Source organism: Coregonus clupeaformis, chromosome 34 (assembly GCF_020615455.1).
Source record: "Coregonus clupeaformis isolate EN_2021a chromosome 34, ASM2061545v1, whole genome shotgun sequence".
Classification (NCBI taxonomy): Eukaryota; Metazoa; Chordata; class Actinopteri; order Salmoniformes; family Salmonidae; genus Coregonus; species Coregonus clupeaformis.
Genome location: NC_059225.1, coordinates 41,676,820 through 41,696,696, shown reverse-complemented (window position 1 = coordinate 41,696,696; position 19,877 = coordinate 41,676,820). Strand labels below are relative to the sequence as shown.

The 19,877-nt window shown below is 43.0% G+C and overlaps 1 protein-coding gene and 1 non-coding gene across 2 annotated transcripts in view; both read left to right on the top strand.

Moving 5' to 3' along the window:
* The first annotated feature begins 3,542 nt into the window (after nucleotides 1-3,542).
* Nucleotides 3,543-19,877, top strand: part of LOC121539663 (WD repeat-containing protein 43-like) — a 39,014-nt gene continuing 22,679 nt past the window's right edge. Inside the window, exons 1-14 of the mRNA XM_041848331.2 lie at nucleotides 3,543-3,824; nucleotides 5,619-5,753; nucleotides 6,990-7,111; nucleotides 8,166-8,286; nucleotides 9,056-9,174; nucleotides 9,481-9,583; nucleotides 10,062-10,126; nucleotides 10,625-10,784; nucleotides 11,335-11,421; nucleotides 11,703-11,825; nucleotides 14,302-14,442; nucleotides 15,342-15,460; nucleotides 15,793-15,856; nucleotides 16,167-16,280. Coding sequence (XP_041704265.2) covers nucleotides 3,543-3,824; nucleotides 5,619-5,753; nucleotides 6,990-7,111; nucleotides 8,166-8,286; nucleotides 9,056-9,174; nucleotides 9,481-9,583; nucleotides 10,062-10,126; nucleotides 10,625-10,784; nucleotides 11,335-11,421; nucleotides 11,703-11,825; nucleotides 14,302-14,442; nucleotides 15,342-15,460; nucleotides 15,793-15,856; nucleotides 16,167-16,280 — 1,755 coding nt within the window. The remainder of the gene's footprint in view (nucleotides 3,825-5,618; nucleotides 5,754-6,989; nucleotides 7,112-8,165; nucleotides 8,287-9,055; nucleotides 9,175-9,480; nucleotides 9,584-10,061; nucleotides 10,127-10,624; nucleotides 10,785-11,334; nucleotides 11,422-11,702; nucleotides 11,826-14,301; nucleotides 14,443-15,341; nucleotides 15,461-15,792; nucleotides 15,857-16,166; nucleotides 16,281-19,877) is intronic.
* LOC121539784 lies at nucleotides 14,042-14,174 on the top strand. The gene has a single exon (XR_005995412.1). It is a non-coding gene; the product is annotated as a small nucleolar RNA SNORA15 (small nucleolar RNA).

Genomic DNA, 19,877 nt, shown 5'->3' with positions numbered 1-19,877 from the left:
GCTACTGCATGATACTCAAATTTTCCCTGTACCCATCATGAGGTGGCTACAACCTAGCCTATGAATTAAAATGTACAACGTAGGTGCATAGGTCGAGAGAATTTTGAGTAGTCAAGGTGACAGACAGTGGCACGTTCAACACCGCCTTGCACACTCTTGCCTTTATCTAGCTGATCTAGTGTAACCGGTGCTTCGAGGGTCTGTTGTCGATGTGTGCAGAGGGTCCCTGGTTTAAGGCCAGGTTGGGGCGAGGAGAGGGAAGGAAGCAAAACTGTTACACTAGGGTGTAATCATTAGTCCAACAGTTGCAAATGAGAGTTTCCATTAGACAAATTCAGGTATGTTTCGTTCTGTTTGCTTCTGTTTAAGAAATGTTTTTCAACAGAATCAGCGGAATGAATACACCCCTGATCACACGCAAATACAGTTCACTTTCATAGCAGCCATTTAAAAACAGCATCATCACTTTTCTCCTTGTAAATATCATTCCTTCTCGCAAGTATCTACGCGCTCTCCTCCTCTCACCTTTTCCCTTCGCCTGTGCACAACACATCAGCTGAAAAAACCATTCCTAGCCAAACCATATCATGACTCCTAAACGCTACGCACAGTTTACATCATTGTCACCTCATAGTCAACATAGTTAATGGGACTAACGCGTTAGCAAACCCGCTACAATCATGCAGTACAGTCAGAACGCAGTTTCGCAGTTACACCTGCAGGCCCCGGTGGCAATAAATTAATAAAACCAAAAGCTTACCTTGCCTTGGTAGAGTTCCAGTGTTAACATAACATCCCTCTCTGTTTGAGCTGGGTGTTTGAGTAAGTTAAACTAGCTAGCTGCATTCAGCTTGCAAAGTGAAAGTGAAAGTAAAAAAAATATATACAACCAAATATAGCTAGCTGGGTCATTTTTACAATGCTGTTCCTTTTGGACCACATAACTTTTGTGAAAAAAATGTATATATTTTTCATTTGTTTTGTATTCTATCAGAAAAAGGACATGATGACTTTCATAAAAACACATTGGTCAAACTCAGGCACTTAAATCCTAATAAATATAGACAGATCGTTCACACATGGACCATGGGATATGTCCACCATTAGGGACATACACATAACTATCTGAAAGTGTTAACAACGCATGTATATATATAGATTTAGATTTTCTAAGACATCAAATGTCCCAGAACCAGTACTTCATTTGCACAACATTTTTCAGAATAAGACTGAATAACAACAGAATTTGGTCAACATTTTTGCATATGTAGTTGACCCCTTCTATCTCTACAAGTTACGACAAAGATATACATAACATTTGATCGTATTGTTCAATTCTGATTTTAAAACACTGACTTAACAGGGTGGAATTAAGCATAACAGGGTTGATGGTCCTCCCCTTCGTCCTCTGAGGAGCCTCTACTGTTGCACATGCACATACCATTTGAGGTGCAAAAATAGAGCTTGCCAGCTTGTAGTCCTAAAACCCGAAAATAATGTACCTCTGCTTCGTTCAGTCATCCCTATAGGAACAATTTATGGGGAAATAATAGGGTTTTGGAATAAACGCTGAAAATAAGGTCTGAGGTTAACACAGGTTTAGGAGAACTTATATGTTTTGTTATATGAGATAATAGCTGTCGGTTAACATGACCTTTATGAATTATGTGATTTATGTGTATTTTATTATTACATATTCTTCAAAATTCGAAAAAAGTTACGTTAGCTGATGAAGATTATCTCATATAACAAAACTATAAGATCTACTAAGCCTGTGTTTCCCACAGATCTTATTTTAGGCATTTATCCAAAAACGCCATTTATTTTACTCATAGGCTTTGTCAAATGAACCATGGCTGAGTCTACATAGACACGCTTTTACTATTTCTCTCCACACCATCTGAGACGCAAGCGCATGCGCTTTGAGGTTCATAGACCAGCAGTGTCGGAGCGCATAATCTGCACCTGGATCAGGACAGTGCAGTATGGATTGTTTAAAAACTCTGTGGCTGGTTGTTTCTCAAAGTCTGTTCAAGAATTTACAAGACCCGTTTGGGGAAAACGTGTCGTTCAGTACAAACCGTCCCGTAACGTAGCAAACGTTCAAGCGAACTGAACGCACCCCATTTCTTTTTATAAGGCATTTTATTTTGAGAATGAGAAACACTCTTTTCACGCCACGTCGATACCGAAGTGACCTTTTCGTAGCAGGTTAGGAGACTGTGGTTAAGGTTAGAAAAAGGATTTGGGTTATCGAAAATGCTCTAACGTGCTGATAAAAAAACATCGTATCGTGTGAAAAGAGTAGCTGTGTTCGAATACCCATATTAACATACTGTATACTAGATACTTAATGAGTATATACTACATACGATATACTATTAGTTCATTTAGTATACTGTAAACGAACGGTATCTTTTCAGTTAAGCATACTAGCGCTTCATCCGTCTACCGGAAGTTGATGCTGTTGCTATGCAACCTCTTGCTAGCTTGTTAGCATAACACATTACTAGCTAGACATTTTACGACTTCTGTGCCAAAGTGCGCTCTGGGCTTTCGTAAATCCAGAGCGTTGTCAGATTGTCTGTTCCTAAATTCAGAGCGCACACTGGCTAACGTTGGCTAGCTTGCTAAATGAGAGAACACCTCACTCTTGACTATTCTACTCGCCCTAGCAGTGCTGTTTTCATGTTATCCAGAGCGTTGGTGACTGTAACTGTGCTGCTGGCAACAATTAAATGACGCTTTTTTTGCCGACGTTTATTGACACCGGCCATATTCAACCCGTGTTGAGCGTTCGTAAATTCAGCAGTTATTCTGCGCTCTGGCACACAGAGGAGTGTGTGCTCTGATTGAAATCGAGTAGATAGCCAAAATTAACAATGTCGATTGAGAACGCACAACGACTATACCACTTAGCTAAGAATGTTGTGAATAATCCAGTCAATAAACGTTAGTTAGATAGCATATAGTTAATATACTGCCTGGCAAATTCGATGTATTAGTATCCAACTAACGTTAGGTAGCTAGCTAACATACTGGTACATACTGCTGTAATGATATACTATGCGGTTCGTAAGGATAGCGTAGCTAACAAATTGTCGGCCAACATAACGTGTAACTTATTTGAAAAGTCATGACTTTATTACATTGCTCAACATTTTCTTAACATTTGTCATAATTAGTTAAAGCAATGAATTTGTATCCGCTCCCGTTGGACTTCAGCTGCATATTTTCCGCAATTTTCTTCAAATCTGAAAACGTTTTGAAACGAATATCATTTTCTGAAGAATTTAGTACGACATCCGGGAACTTTTGGCATACTAACTATATCCATACTATGACCATCATACTATATACTCAATTTACGTCACAAATAGATTGGTTAGTATGAGGATTCGAACACAGCTCTAGTGTTTCATTTTTGGGCAAGAACACTGTACTCCTTCTTCCGCATTGAATACATATCTCCGCCCATTTGTCATGATTTGGAGACTAACCACGCCCCAAAAATCTCACAGTAACCAATGAAAAGTCTCAAAATGATGCACCAACGCGCCTGCTCCGTAGACGATAACACGTGGTTCTTGGCAAACCACGCAGACATTGGTTTAATAATGGCGACTGATGGAGGCAGTTTTTCGTTGGGGCTACCCTGTGTTTTCTCTCCAAAGTCACGCCAATACCTGGCTATATGTGCTCAGGATGGCAGACTTCGTATTTGGAACACAGATATTAAAACGCTTCATCAAGAATACGTGCCTTCAGCCCACTTGAGTGCCACTTGTACCTGCATAGCTTGGGGACCATGCCGAAAGGCCAAGGTATGTGTCGGGGGAGGCATAGGCCCAGGCGATGCTGCTACGAAACAACTTTCTGATAACTTAATAAAAAATATGTGTTTAGACATTTACGTTATATGTATACTTGTGGTGGAATTTCGTTTACCATTTGGTTATGTGAGTTGTGTAGCAAAGTATTAGTCAATTTTAGCTTGCTGTAACTAGCTAACGTTACCTCAACTGTCCTGCAGGACGCACATGTTTGTCGCACATGTGGTCGCCCCAAATTGCCACGAGTCTCCTTTAATGTGTCATGATTCAGACTAAGAGAGACTAATAGTTCAAACAAATGCATATAGTAATAACGAATTTGCATTTGTAATGCGAATATGTTAAATGTAACTAGCGAACCGTAAAGGGTTAGTTATATTAGGACAGCTAAGCTAGCTAACGTTACCTATTCACCATGTATGACGCAGATTTAGATTTCAAAATCCAATTTTGTATTTTTTCCAAAGCCCCACGGTAACGTAGAACAACAATACACGAGACTGCGGAGTTGTTTGCTTAGTCGGCAATTTTAATAGTATTGAATTGGACCAGACAGTAGAGTGGTTGACTTGACCACGTTTCACCACCTTTAACTAGCTAACGTTTCCTACTAGACTTGTCAGATTATGCACCCCCCCCCACCTTTATTTAACCAGGTAATCCAGTTGAGAACAAGTTCTCATTTACAACTGCGACCTGGCCAATGGAAACGCACTTCACGCCACTTCGATACCGAAGTGAGTTTTTCGTAGCAGGTTAGGAGAACTTAAGCACCAGGTTAGGATAATTAACGTAGCAGGTTAAGGTAAGGAACAGTGGTAGGGTTTGCGAAAATGCCCGCCTAACCTGCTACGACAATCACTTTATATGAAGTGGCGTGAAAAGTGTCCCTTGTCAGAGAACTATCTATGTAACCTTACCCCCTTTAATATGGTTCTAGGTAGCACATGTTTTACTCTAAACGTGTAGCTAAGTAGAGGGATGGCTACACAAGTCACATGTTTTGAATTGTCAACATAAGCAAAATAGTTTTGACAACTTTGTGATTTAGCAGTTGCCTTAGTTGTGGTCTAGTCCATGATTTCGGGTTCCTGTCAATGCAAGGCTACCTGTCAACGTTAGCGATGACGACGATGAGTATGACATGTCTCCTAACGCACAGTAAGCGCCGACTCGAACTCTCATTAGACAGCTCTGCAAGCCTTAAATGTCAAAATACGTTTGTTACTCACCATATATGGAATTTCGCTGAGCAACTATCTAAATTTACTCCTGTTACAACTGGTATGTACTTAAAAAGGTCTAGATAGAAATGCACAAGCAACCGAAAAAAGGACCTTTCTGCGCCTCCAGTAAATCACGTATTACTCATCACTCACAGGCTTTATTTATTATTTAGTTGCTTGTATATTTTTATTTAGACCTTTTTTGGAAGTACATACCGGCAATAACAGTACATTTAGATGGTTGCTCAGCGAAATTCCATATTTGGTGAGTAATGTATTTTGACATAATATGCTTGCAGAGCTGTGTCATGGGAGTTTGAATCAGAGCTTCTCTTATACTCATCAACATCTCTAATGCACCGATACTGGGGCAGCTTCTACCCAAACTCAATCAACGATCTATATCCCGCTGGTTACATGACAGCAGAACAGATCAAGTGTTGTACCAAGGAAAATGAACGGTGTCCTCCTTTTGTTTTTATCAGTCAGTTAAAAATGTGATTTTAATAGTTATTATTGACTAATGTGCATTTGTGCTACATGTGTATTTGTGCTACAGGAGGCACCTCAGCGGAAGAAGAGGAGATCGGAGGCAGGACATGTGGAGAAGCAGGCAGACCTGTTGGCTCTGGGCACGGCGGTGGGCAGCGTTATCATCTACAGCACAGTGAAGGGAGCACTGCACTGCACACTGGTAAGGAGTGGGATGTTGCGCCACTGTCATTGACCATTTGGGAAGTACCAAAAATCCTACAATTGAGTTGAATGTTGCTTGCTCAATACAACAAAATGGTTGCCTTATGGTTGGAAGTGGTACTTTTTCGGTTTGGGGTTGTATCCAAATTGTCATACCTTCACACTGACCTCATCGACCTTGTCCCGTACTGGGATATTCAGTAATACCGGCACTGAACACAAGTTGAACACGCTGTTTTCAACCCCTACTAATACTGTAATCCGAAGATTAGCAATGCTTACAAGTACATGTCAAATCCCATAGAAAATGCTAACTAAATGCCAATGAGCGCATTGCTAACATTTTGAACGGTTTCTGACCTAAACTATAAAAGTAAAAAAAAAATGCTGCAGTTCCCTGCATGCACAAAACAAATATTAGCCAGCAAGGCCCTTGATCAAGGATTCTCTGCTGTTACATTTACATTTTAGTCATTTAGCAGACGCTCTTATCCAGAGCGACTTACAGTTAGTGAGTGCATACATTTTCATACTGGCCCCCCTTGGGAAACTAACCCACAACCCTGGCATTGCAAGCGCCATGCTCTACCAACTGAGCTACAGGGGACCAAGCGAATGCTTGATTTTGGACGATGCTAACCCCTTAGTTGGATAGCTAACTAGCTACTAAATTAGCTAACCAAATGCACAACGGCAGAGCATTTAGCACATTTTAGACAGTTAACTTAATAGTTAGAGATATATATCTGGCAAACATTTAGTCGTGAATTCCATACTGTAATTAGATCGCCTGGTGCTGCACAACATTGAGTGACTCACAAGGCTCCGGACTCAAGTCGTTGTGCTTGTAAACAAACACCACATGACTGGACTACCGTAAGCTTCATAATAATGTGACCAGTAAAATGAAGAACGCTATGTTCTTTATCTCCTAATGTATTGCACAAGTTCACTGCAGGTATTTACTTAAGTAGCTACAAATATTCACATTTATTCAACTTAAAAACCGTCCTGTGGCTTTTTCAAATACCCAGATTTATGGTATACCGTCCAAGCCTAGTACTATAATATGCCGCAGTGTGATTTTTACCCTCAATCTTGCATATCGGCTATCATGAAATTAGTAGTGAAATGTCTGATACTGTGTCTATACCAATTGTGAACCCTATTAATAATTTCTCTCAATGTTCTATCACAGTATCAAAGATCATAGTTGACCTCTGCTCTCTCCCAGGACGGAGGTCACAGTGGCGGGGTGAACTGTGTGCAGTGGCACCCTGAGGACTGCCTGCTGTACAGTGGCTCAGACGACACACACATTGTGGAGTGGGACCTGCAGACGGGCAAGGCGCGCTGGTAGGTACCGGTGGTGGGAAATTGAATGTCCTTTTAAAAACAGTGGTCTAAACGAAAAAGGGTTTTCTCTGCGACAGTCCTCCATGGCTCAGAAGTAACACCTTTTGGGTAGATGAAAGGTCTGTTCTCCACCACGGGTTTCTCTCGCTGTAGAATCTGTTACATTAAATTTACATTTTAGTCATTTAGCAGACGCTCTTATCCAGAGCGACTTACAGTTAGTGAATATATATATATATATATTTTTTTTCAAACTGGTCCCCCGTGGGAATCGAACCCACAACCCTGGCGTTGCAAACGCCATGCTCTATCAACTGAGCTACATCCCTGCCGGCCATTCCCTCCCCTACCCTGGACAACGCTAGGCCAATTGGGCGCCACCCATGAGTCTCCCGGTCGCGGCCGGCTGCGACAGAGCCTGGATTCGAACCAGGATCTCTAGTGGCACAGCTAGCACTGCGATGCAGTGCCTTAGACCACTGCGCCACTCAGGAGACTAACTTACATAATGTAAGACTACATTCACAATCCAATGTGCATTTGAAATCTGATTTACGTATAACTAGCCAGCCTTGCATGAGCCTTAGCATAACGGCTCATAGGAGCAGGATCCTATCTCCTGTTTCTGTGGAGTGGTTTGATGTACAAGTACTGCCCTGGACAGGATGCTAGTCTATCGCAGGGCCGTTATAGTTGCGTATAACTCGTGGTCATTTCGATAGAAAACTGTGGTCCAACCACACATGCTTTTTGACCCGGTTAAAACTTCAAGTCACCTGATTCTTGATAGAAGTCTTGGGAGTTCATAAGCTTACAGGGTCTCTCAGCAGTATTGTCAGGAAAAAGTATTGTTGACCAACTAGGCCACTCATTGCTATATAGTGCCTTTTGGCAGATGAGGCCCTAGTCATGCTCACAACTTGGCCCCGATAATCGATCTGAGGTTGACTTAAGTTTCAGTAATTGGATATTTTTTGAATATGTGAATAAAAGGGATTGAGTTTTGTGTTTCTTACTCTATTTTATAGAAGACTCTATTTATTTTTCTTCGCAGTAAGTGGAAGGCAGATCGTGCCTCAGTGACCAGTCTGTGTGTGAGTCCGGATGGCAAGCTGCTGCTCTCAGCGGGACAGACCATCAAGATGTGGGACCTCGAGACCAAGGAGGTGTACCGGGTAAAATGCACTGCCTGGTCAAGCCGACATCTGCATTGGCCGTGCAGCATTTACGGTGACATAGCCTCTGCAGAAGTCAGGGCATTCATACTTCTTGCGCTTCATGTAGCAGAGCTGTTGTGAAGGAAGTTGTCAAAGAAATGTTTGTTTATACAGGACCTCCCGTCCACACCTGTCAACCAATCATGTCAATACGGAGCTCTCCGCATTGTTACAGAATTTGAGAGGCACACGGCCATGGGGTACGGAGCTTGATTTGGCCTCTGCATGCCTCCAGAGGCTTCAATTGCGTCACACCCTCATACAAAGCCTCGGACCACATTTTCAGATCAAGCATATATTGGCTTATTAAGTGGGACCTGCCCAGACTACATACGCAGCAGTTACATGGCCTAGTGGCCTACATTCACATGAATTTGTGTTGAAACTATCCGGGGGAACTGACACAAAGGGTCCTTTCATTTATATTTCCATGTAGCGGACGCTTTTACACCCTCGTAACAGTCAAATTCAAACTGATCCGTAGGCATGAGTAATTGGGTTTGGTTCAGTTGTCACCAAATGGAAGAAAAAAGTAAGACGCTGAGGTGGTACCGGGACATGGCCAATAAGAGGACGACCTCTTCGTCAGAGCCTTTTTCGTTGTGTGCCGTAATGAACATGAGCCAGTTCAGTGAGTACGTCAAAACAGCCCCCCCTGTCTTTGGATCAAGATGTTTTCTCCAAACTTACACCTCCCACCTGTTTTCTCCCCTCCATCCTCCTTCAGAAGTTCACAGGTCACTCCACTGCCGTGACGACCCTGCGCTTCGCCACCTCGCGGCCCCCGGATAGTAACGGCCTCTACTTCCTCTCCGGGGCGGCCCACGACAGACTCCTCAGCGTGTGGTGAGTACGGAACGCCACAGCGCTTCTCTCAATAGACCCACTATACACGGGTTGTTTTATTGTGTTGCATGTGATATGAAGTTTCTCGTCAAAGTTTCTTACAAAGTACTCCCTTTTAAAAAAGGGACAGCTTGATTGAATAAAGAACAAATGTTTTGACTTCAATTGATTTCTATTGTTCACTTGCTATTAAGAACTCAAGGTTAGATCTACAAATTAACTAAGTAAAGTCAACTGGTTTGTCTTTGGGCTGACTCGTGTGCTGTATATATGCTACATCTTCATGTCGGTCTATCCACCCCTCAGGCAAGTCCGGGAGGATGGCAAGGACAAGAACTCGGTGGTGTCCTTCAACCTGACTGACGAGCCCCAGCACATTGACCTCTTCACCTCCAACAGCAAGGAAGAGGTGAGGCGACCGTGCCTCGCTGGAGGTTATGTGGAGTAGGGGGCTGGTTTTGACCAAGCTAGGTCCCTTGGTTCAAGACATTCCTTAGAAACTCCAGAGTGGTGCAGTGGTCTAAGGCACTGCATCGCAGTGCTAGCTGTGCCACTAGACGCGACCGGGAGACCCATGGGGCGGCGCACAATTGGCCCAGTGTCGTCCAGGGTAGGGGAGGGAATGGCCGGCAGGGATGTAGCTCAGTTGGTAGAGCATGGCGTTTGCAACGCCAGGGTTGTGGGTTCGATTCCCACGGGGGGCCAGTATGAAAAATAAAATAATGATGCACTCACTAACTGTAAGTCGCTCTGGATAAGAGCGTCTGCTAAATGACTAAATTAAAAAAAATCCAAAAAATAAAAACTGGTCTACGACAAGGGTGTGGGGGATGATTTGGGACTGGACCTCTAAGACACATGCCTAATCCAATTTCTCCTTCTCCTAGGCGGTGAGGCTAGCAGTGGTGTGTAAAGACGGCCAGCTTCATCTCTTTGAGCACTTTCTGAACGGGTGAGTCTCTAACCCCCCCCCCCCCGGGAAAGACGACGTCTTCAAATGGCGCTGGCACACCAAGGATCATATCGTCATGTTCAACTTGATTTAAAGCCACATAGTATTGCCCTGTCACTGGGCAAGGCGGTGTCTTCTAATGGCACTGAGTCTTATATCTGACAGGGGAAGAGCGAACGAGTCCATATTCATCCCAGTCATCTCTATTCAGTGAGGAAAAAGGCTGGTTCATGCTATGGGCACAGTGATGTAGGGTAAAGAGAACGATCTATCACTCTTGAATCCCATCAAGTGGCGATTTTAAAACCATTTACTTAAATACTCATCTTAATTCAGTGTGGTAGTTACATTGTTATATTGTACTGACAACTGATACACATTACATGGTACACTACTTTGATACCTAGGTCATGTTCTGTAGGCATGAAATGGAAGATAAAGGTGAGGTGACCTCTGAACCTGTCCAATAGAAACATAATTATTCTCTTCTCTCTGTAGGCCCTGTAAGAAGCCCCTGTCCCCCTCCTGTACAGTGCAGATGTCTGGGGTGGAGGACAGCCCCGTGCCCGTTCCCCTGTTGGCTGCGGCCCTAACCACAGACACACACAGCCTGCTGCTTGCCTACGGCAACCACTTGCAGCCTGTCATTGAGAGAGTGGTGAGTGGTGCACACTTCAATTCAATACATGTGGTGTATTCTCCAATGCGCAAATATTGTTACCTTTCAAATAGACCTTCACAGATGAATGTTCCAGCTAATAAACGGTTGTATCTTTTGAAATCTAGGCTGGTGACAATAGGCTAGCAATATTCCTGAATTGAGTCTCATTGGCTTTTCAATGCACAGTTCACACTTTAAGAATGTTTTTGCTTTGGTTTGTACACTTCACCTCTTCCAAAGAAAGTTGCACCCGCTGTGTGATTAAGGTTAATTGGTAGACCTAAGTGATGGAATATTCTGCTAACATGCTACCTATTCCTGCCGTTAGGCACGGACAAATTATATCTTACTCGGTCAGTAGTATGAAAATATATTTTCACTCCTTACGGCAAATGCTGTCCTGTGCTTCACCCAGTCAACGGAGTGAATATGTTGTAACACAGAAGATAAAATACTATACATTTGTATGATTTTATATATTTAAAAAAAAGATTTTATAGTTATACCTTTACTGACTGTTTGTCCCCTCCCTTTTCCCCTCCTTAAGGAGGTGAACACAGCAGAGAGACACGTCTGCCTGACCCGCGATGTCCACACCACCCTCTCCCTCGCCATGGAAATGACAGTTTCCAAGGTAATGCCCAGCGGCAGCGATTTGGGCTTTTTTACTCTTCTGAGCAACTGAGCCAGTGGCATGGCCACATTCCTGTTACGTTGCTCAATTAACTTACTGAAAATTTCAGAGCATGAATTTCTTTCCATATTTGTTTCTTTCAACACGCCCCCAATCCCTGAAAGCTTGTGTTGTTTTCCAACAATTTTACATATTGATTGGGGAATGGGTCATTGAAATTGAGTGGTTTGGTAGGGGAAAACTGAAGAACAGTCAAATGACTGCATACGCTCTTGTTTCAGGTGAAAACCCCAGTAGTTAATGCCAAGAGCAAAGTCCTAGTCCCTGGACTTTCCGGTCACCAAGCGCATGTCCAAGGAACCCTGGGATCCGAGAAGAGGAGAAAAGGCACAGACGCCAAAGAGGTATATTGTCATACATAAACCTGGACCAAGACCATCTAGGCCTTCCCTCGAGATAGTGTTTCTTGCTCGAAAATACATGGATCCAACTTGCCCCTCTCTTAACTCTGTTGGCCTTAGCCATAAAAACCTTGACTATTTGAAGTTTTAGATTTGAAGTAATCTCGGAAACCCACAACTAAAATCTTGTGTAATTGCGTCAGATGCTCAATTAAGTTCTGGGGGCAGGCGTGTTGAAGGTTCTAGAACGAGAAGCGGAAGCAGGGCGGTAACTCCACCGCCTCTCTTTGCAAGTCTGTGGGCCAAATTTCCCCTCCCTTTCCGAAATTTGAAAGATGCAAACAACTGCGGAATTGTGATTTGTACAAATGATCACTGACAAAATCTGCGCACGGTAACAAAGTTCCTCGTTAAGGCGTCTGCATACTTCAGTTCGGCTGGCGCCTAACCGAACGAGTGTGCTCGCAATACTCTCTTAAGACCTTTGCTTGAAAAATGAGAAAAAAGAAGCAATAGTATGGTTTGTCAATTTGAGACACCGTAACCAGTATACACTTCCTCAAAATAGTCAGAATTATCCATCATTCATTGACGTTTTTGCCAAGGAGATCTTAGTCTTATTTTACGTCTATCTAAAATGTTTGGTACAGTATTTCTCAATGAAAAAATTGCAAAGTGATTGCTGTCGTTGTTATGAAATTATCAACTTCACCATGTATCTAAAAATGACCGTACACTGATTAATTGTTTAAAGCAAAGCTATTGCTGATGGTGCACCTGAGCAATCAAAATAAAATCTGTTGTAAAGCCCTGTTCAGCAGGTATGGTAAGAGTACCTGTTAAGCCCCCGTACCCACTAAGCCCAGTTCCTCCTTTGATTCAAATAAACAATTTCTGCTGTTTATTTTTGAATATTTCAACTAATCCCACTAGTGGCCAATTTCAAAGCTGCTGAAACTTTGGTTGAGTCTACCCTCAACACATTTTCCGGATATTTTTAGTACCTTCTCAAAGTATGATCACTTATCTAAAATTAAGAGATTCATGTGCTGATTCAGTGCATTCGGAAAGTATTCAGACCCCTTCACTTTTCCACATTTTGTTACGTTAGTCTTCTAAAATGGATTAAATATTTTTTTCCTCAATCTACACACAATACCCAATAATGACGAAGCGAAAACAGGTTTTTAGTCATTTTTGCAAATTGATAAAAAATAAATAACTGAAATACCTTATTTACATAAGTATTCAGACCCTTTGCAATGTGACTCGAAATTGAGCTCCGGTGCATCCTGTTTCCATTGATCATCCTTGATGTTTCTACAGCTTGATTGGCGTCCACCTGTGGTAAATTAAATTGATTGGACATGATTTGGGAAAGGCACCACAGTTGACAGTGCATGTCAGAGCAAAAACCAAGCCATGAGGTCGAAGGAATTGTCTGTAGAGCGCCGAGACAAGATTGTGTCTAGGTAGAGATCTGGGGAAGGGTACTAAAAAATGTTTACAGCATTGAAGGTCCCCAAGAACAGTGGCCTCCATCATTCTTAAACGGAAGAAGTTTGCAACCACCAAGACTGAGAGACTAGTCAGGATCGAGGGAAAGATAACAATAACCTAGCAAATAGGTTGTCACTCAACTAATAAAGCGTAATGTCGCGCAAGCCATTTTAGCATTTGAATGCTGAAGGTGCCGCGCAGATGTGTATGCTCAGTAACAGGCCGCCTACATTGTTAGTCAGCGCACGAAGCTGTGCTGCTGATATTCCCTGGGGTTGTTTGCCAGGCAAAATGACTTGTAGATCAATGGCTGTCAACAGTTACATGCTTATTTCGCCACTGAAAGAGAGGACTCATCAGTTGTCACAAGTTATTTTCGGAAGGCAGAAATTAAGAAAGATGAGCAAAACAATTGTGGATCAGTGAATCGTAATGTTTGAATCTATTTTTCTGACCGATGCGTGCTACATTTGGATCGGTATTGGGTCCGCGGACCGATGCAGTTTTATCTTAAACATTTGAATCGGGGACTGATACATATCGGTGAATTGTTACATCCCTGATATATGCCATTTAACAGACTATTTTATCCAAAGTGACTTAGTAATGTGTGCATACATTTGACGCAAGGGTGGTACTGGGAACTTAACCCACTATACTGGCGTTGCAAGCACCATGCTCTACCAACTGAGCTACAGAGGAACTGTTGCTGCCATCAGGCATGGACGAATTCTGTGTTACTCTGTCAGTAGTAAATGCAGTCAGACACCATGCAAAAGTATCCTTTCACGCCTTCCTTAAGAAGGGTGAGTGCCGTCCTGTGCCTTACCCAGTGGAGGAGTGAATACATTGTAGCACAGCAAATAAAATACTATATAGCTCTTCCTTCATGTATCTGTTAGCTGCAGACTTGCTGAGTTGCCGCCCTCATTTTAATTCTGTTTACCCTTCTGCTGCTACTCATCCTTTTCCTCTTCAGATGTCTATAGCGGAGCGACTCGGCGAGATTGATCTGTCAACGGAGAAGGGGGGCGTCAAGGGGGCCCCTTCTCTGCAGACTGACAACTTTGCGGTGCTGCTGGTGCAGGGTCTGGAGAGCAAGGACGCCAACATCCTTAATGTGAGTGTACCCTTTTTTTGGGGCTACGATAAGGCACTAGCAACACACCACAATAAGATCTCTTTGGTTTTGAGTTAACCCCCTAAGGTTGATGTCCGTGCCCCCGTAACAATCGGACAGTTTAAGCTATAGATCTCACAAACTCGTCTGTAGCTTCCGAACGGTTTGGCCTACCCACTATTATGACCCCTATAGTGAAAGATGAGACTCTCACGAACACAATTGTGTTCTCCGTTTTGCTCTACGACTTGTCTGAAGTCAGTACAGCCGATCTGGCAACTTCTGTCTGTAGCGTCCTACACTAATAAGACCCCTCTGTGTAAAGGTGAGACACTCACGAACACATACATGTCGGTTGATTTGCTCTATAACGCCCGCAAGACTCGTCTGAAGGTCCCCCGGTACCAGTCGAAAACATTAATGGATAATTAATAGCAAAATTATCCTTGGCATGTCCTTCTTAAACAATTCCATATAGCTTAGTAGAACCCCCCCTCTCCCGGCTTAGGCTCTTATGGGTTAAATAACAATTTTTTTCCCTGGTTTGGGGTTTGTAATATCAAAAGGCTCCAGTGATGATGTGATGTCAAAACAAATTATTCCCACATTAGTAATGATTGCGAATGCGTGATGCAAATTATTTTTGAGGTCTAAAGAAAAAGGAGATACATGAGTACCTTGTACTGTTTACCTTGTCAACTCCCACAGTTTTGATCTTGGCATTGATCTTGAGTTTTATTTCTTGCTGATTGAATGATGGTAAATTGCTTATGGAGTTTATTGGATAGTAATATCCCAGACAGTTCTGCTCCTTATTGAAATCGATTTAGAATTAACATTCTTAATTGCACTTGCTGCTATTGGTCTCTCCTGACATTGGTCTCTCCTCCGCCCCACAGAAAGTGTTTCAGACCCGGAAGGACATCTTCATAAAGAAAACGGTTGCACGGTTACCCCTCCCTGCTGTCTTGCCATTGGTGGAGGAGATCACCAAGAGAATGCAAGGGCATCCATACACGTAAGTGAACACCTCCGAATCTGTTATCAGATATGGTCAGATCTTGATAATATCAGCATTGACATGATGAATTTTAATATTAATTGATGCTAAAAGTAAGATTAACAGTAAATGTTGTGCTGCTAACTGTATATTTCAAGTCAGGATTTCATCTGTAATACCCATTTTGTTCAGTATCTTCTTTGTAACTTAACATCAATATTACCTTTTGGGTCGTTGTAGTTAAATCCATTGGGTGTCATGCCTAAATCCTAACCCTGATCTTGTTGCCCAAAGTGAACCTAACTGCACCCCTACTAAACTCCTCTCTCCTTTTCCCCTTTGTCCTACAGGGCAGTGCTGATGGTGCGATGGCTCAAGGCTGTTCTCATGCAGCACACCTCCTACTTATGCTCGGTGAGTCTATCTATGGGTGTCTTCATATATCGCCTTCAAGCTTCAGGTCCAAACATAGCTTGACCAGGGGAATGAATAGCAGCAATACTGTTACGCTCTGCTAACCAGTAGCTCTAATCATATGGGAGTTGTCTTTTGTGTTTGAACAGTTTTGAATTCCTTGCTCTTGAGAAAAGTTATAGTTATGCACATCATACTCAGATTGTTATTGACAGAATGACTGAGCCAACATTTAATTTTCCTGTAAACAAATCCATGGAATAATGCTTTCATAAATACTGATCTATGTGTGTTCTATCCTCTGTACCAGTTGCCAGACCTGGTGTTTCAGCTAGGAGTGCTGTACCACATGATTGAGAGTAGAGTCAAGATGTTCCACAAGCTGACAAAGCTGCACGGCAAGCTCTATCTGCTCATGACACAGGTACGTCTCAGCAGAACTTGTAGCAAACTTTAGTTTTTCTTTCACAAATGATTGCCAGTGCCGTTCCCATAAACTCTACGCACAGATGGGTCCAGAAACTAGGCCTACTTATTGAAAAGCCATGATTAATTGACCAGATCATTCAGGTGTGCTAATGCTGGAATAACCCAAATAAGTAGAACTGGTTGGGGATACTCGAGAGTTTTGGGTAACAGTTTGAGATGGATGGTAAGACAGTGATGCCAATACTACCCTGTATCGAAAGTGACTGGCCTTTTTGATGGCCAGGTCATTGATAGTACAGTGAAAAGAGAGCCTTTCCCCGTGTTTGATGCGCCCTTTGTCCCTGCCGAACCCTAGTTATCTTAGAATTAAATTGTAAGTGTTTTTCAAGTTTATTCGCCAGATCTGGTGTGCTAGAATGGCACGGGACAGTAGGGTTGGGCGTCGTCAACGTTTGTCCTATTATGATTATGGACCCATAAAACATTGTGATATACGATGCTATCGCCCCTATTGTGGAGAGGGGAGATGTATTTAAAAAAAAAAATAGAAATAAAATCAGCTATAGTGTGAAATTGAATGCAATGGATGAATCATGATGGATGATAATGTTGAAAGTCTGGGCAGAGGCTAAGTGCAGGCAATGTCAAATATTTTCTAATATTCCTTTCTAGTGGAGGATAAGAACAGGTTTGTGACTGTGTGGCAGATGATGGAACAGTGACTATCTGAGGAACGGGCTTGCAGGAGAGATCTCGGTTATAGACCTACATGGGCTGGATAGAAGCAGTCTACAGTCTTAAGAACTGGGTAGTAATTGCTACACTACATGACCAAAAGTATGTGGACACCTGCTCGTCGAACCTCTCATTCCAAAATCATGGGCATTAATATGGAGTTGGTCCCCCTTTGCTGCTATAACAGCCTCTACTCTTCTGGTAAGGCTTTCTACTATACAGTGCATTCGGAAAGTATTCAGACCCCTTAACTTTTTCCACACTCTGTTACGTTACAGCCTTATTCTAAAACTGATTAAATCTACACACAATGACAAAACGAAAACCGGTTTTTGCAATCCTTGCAAATGTATAAATAATAAATACCTTAAGTATTCAGACCCTTTGCTATGAGACTCGAAATTGAGCTCAGGTGCATCCTTTTTACTTTGATCATCCTTGAGATGTTTCTACAACTTGATTGGAGTCCACCTGTGTTAAATTCAATTGATTGGTGAAGGAAAACACCTGTCTATATAAGGTCCCACAGTTGACAGTGCATGTCAGAGCAAACACCAAGCCATGAGGTCAAAGGAATTGTCTGTAGAGCTCCGAGACAGGATTGTGTTGAGGCAAAGATCTGGGGAAGGGTACCAAAACATTTCTGCAGTATTGAAGGTCCCCAAGATCAGTGACCTTCATCATTCTTAAATGGAAGGAGTTTGGAACCACCAAGACTCTTCCTAGAGCTGGCCCCCCGGCCAAACTGAGCAATCGGGGGAGAAGGGCCTTGGTCAGGGAGGTGGCCAAGAACCCGATGGTCACTTTGACAGAGCTCCAGAGTTCTTCTGTCGAGACGGGAGAACCTTCCAGAAGGTCAACCATCTCTGCAGCACTCCACCAATCAGGCCTTTATGGTAGAGTGGCCAGTCGGAAGCCACTCCTCAGTAAAAGGCACATGACAGCCTGCTTGGTGTTTGCCAAAAGGCAGCTAAAGGACTGACCATGAGAAACAAGATTCTCTGGTCTGATGAAACCAAGATTGAATCTTAGGCCTGAATGCAAAGCGTCATGTCTGGAGGAAACCTGGCACCATCCCGACAGTGAAGCATGGTGGTGGCAGCATCATGCTGTGGGGATGTTTGTCAGCGGCAGGGACTGGGAGACTTGTCAGGATCGAGGGAAAGATGAACAGAGCAAATTACAGGGAGATCCTTGATGAAAACCAGCTCCAGAGCGCTCAGGACCTCAGACTTGGGCGAAGGTTCACCTTCCAACAGGACAATGACCCTAAGCACACAGCCAAGACAACGCAGGAGTGGCTTCGGGACATGTCTCTGAATGTCCTTGAGTGGCCCAGCCAGAGCGCGGATTGAATACTTTCCGAATACACAATGTTTGAACCTTGCTTTGTGCACGCGGGCATTGTCATGCTGAAACAGGAAAGGAGAACTGTTCGTCGGGAGCTTCATGAAAGCAGCCGCACACAAGCCTAAGATTACCATGCGCAATGCCTAGGGTTGGCGGGAGTGGTGTAAAGCTCGCCGCCACTGGACTCTTGAGCAGTGGAAATGCCTTCTCTGGGGTCATTAATCGGGCTTCACCAGCTGGCAGTCCAACGGACACTGGCAGTCCGACGGACAAATCTGGGTTTGGCGGATGCCAGGAGAACGCTACCTCCCCGACTGCGTAGTGCCAACTAAAGTTTGGAGGAGGAATAATGGTCTGGGGCTGTTTTTCATGTTTCGGGCTAGGCCCCTTAGTTCCAGTGAAGGGAAATCTTAACACTACAGCATTGAATGACATTCTAGACGAATCTGTGCTTCCATCTTTGTGGCAACAGTTAGGGGAAGGACCTTTCCTGTTTCAGCATGACAATGCCCTCGTGCACAAAGCGAGGTCTATCCAGAAATGGTTTGTCGATCGGCGTGGAAGAACTTGGGATGAATTGGAACGCCGACTGCAAACCAGGCCTAATCGCCCAACATCGGAAAGTATCCAGACCCCTTTACTTTTTCCACATTTTGTTACGTTAGTCTTATTCTAAAATTGATTTAAATTGTTTTTTCTCCCCTCATCAATCTACACACAATACCCCATAATGACAAAGCAAAAACAGGTTTTTAGATTTTTTTGTTGCAAATGTATTACAAATAAACTGAAATCATATTAATACGTAAGTGTTCAGACCCTTTACTCAATATTTTTAAGCACCTTTGGCAGCGATTACAGCCTAGAGTCTTCTTGGGTATGACGCTACATGCTTGGCACACCTGTATTTGGGGAGTTCCTCCCAGTCTTTCCTGCAGAGCCTCTCAAGCTGTCAGGTTGGATGGAGAGCGTCGCTGCACAGCTATTTTCAGGTGTCTCCAGAGATATTTGATCGGGTTCAAGTCGGAGCTCTGGCTGGGCCAATCAAGGACTTTCAGACACTTGTCCCGAAGCTCTGAAATGCACTGTCAACTGTGGGACCTTTTATATAGACAGGTGTCTTTCCAGATAAGGTCCAATTAACTGAATTTACCACAAGTTGTAGAAACATCTCAAGGATGATCAATGGAAACAGGATGCACCTGAGCTCAATTTCGAGTCTAATAGCAAAGGGTCTGAGTACTTATGTAAATAAGGTATGTTTTTTAATACATCTGCACAAAAAAAAACTGCTTTGTCGTTATGGGGTATTGTGTAGATTGGGGGAGGGGGGCAATTTAATCAATTTTAGAATAAGGCTGTAACGTAACAATGTGGAAAAAGTCAAGGGGTCTGAATACTTTCCGAATTACGTGTATGTATATACACATACATAGTACCAGTCGATTTGAGTAGGTGTCCAAACTTTTAAGGGTTCTTTATTTTTACTATTTTTTACATTGTAGAA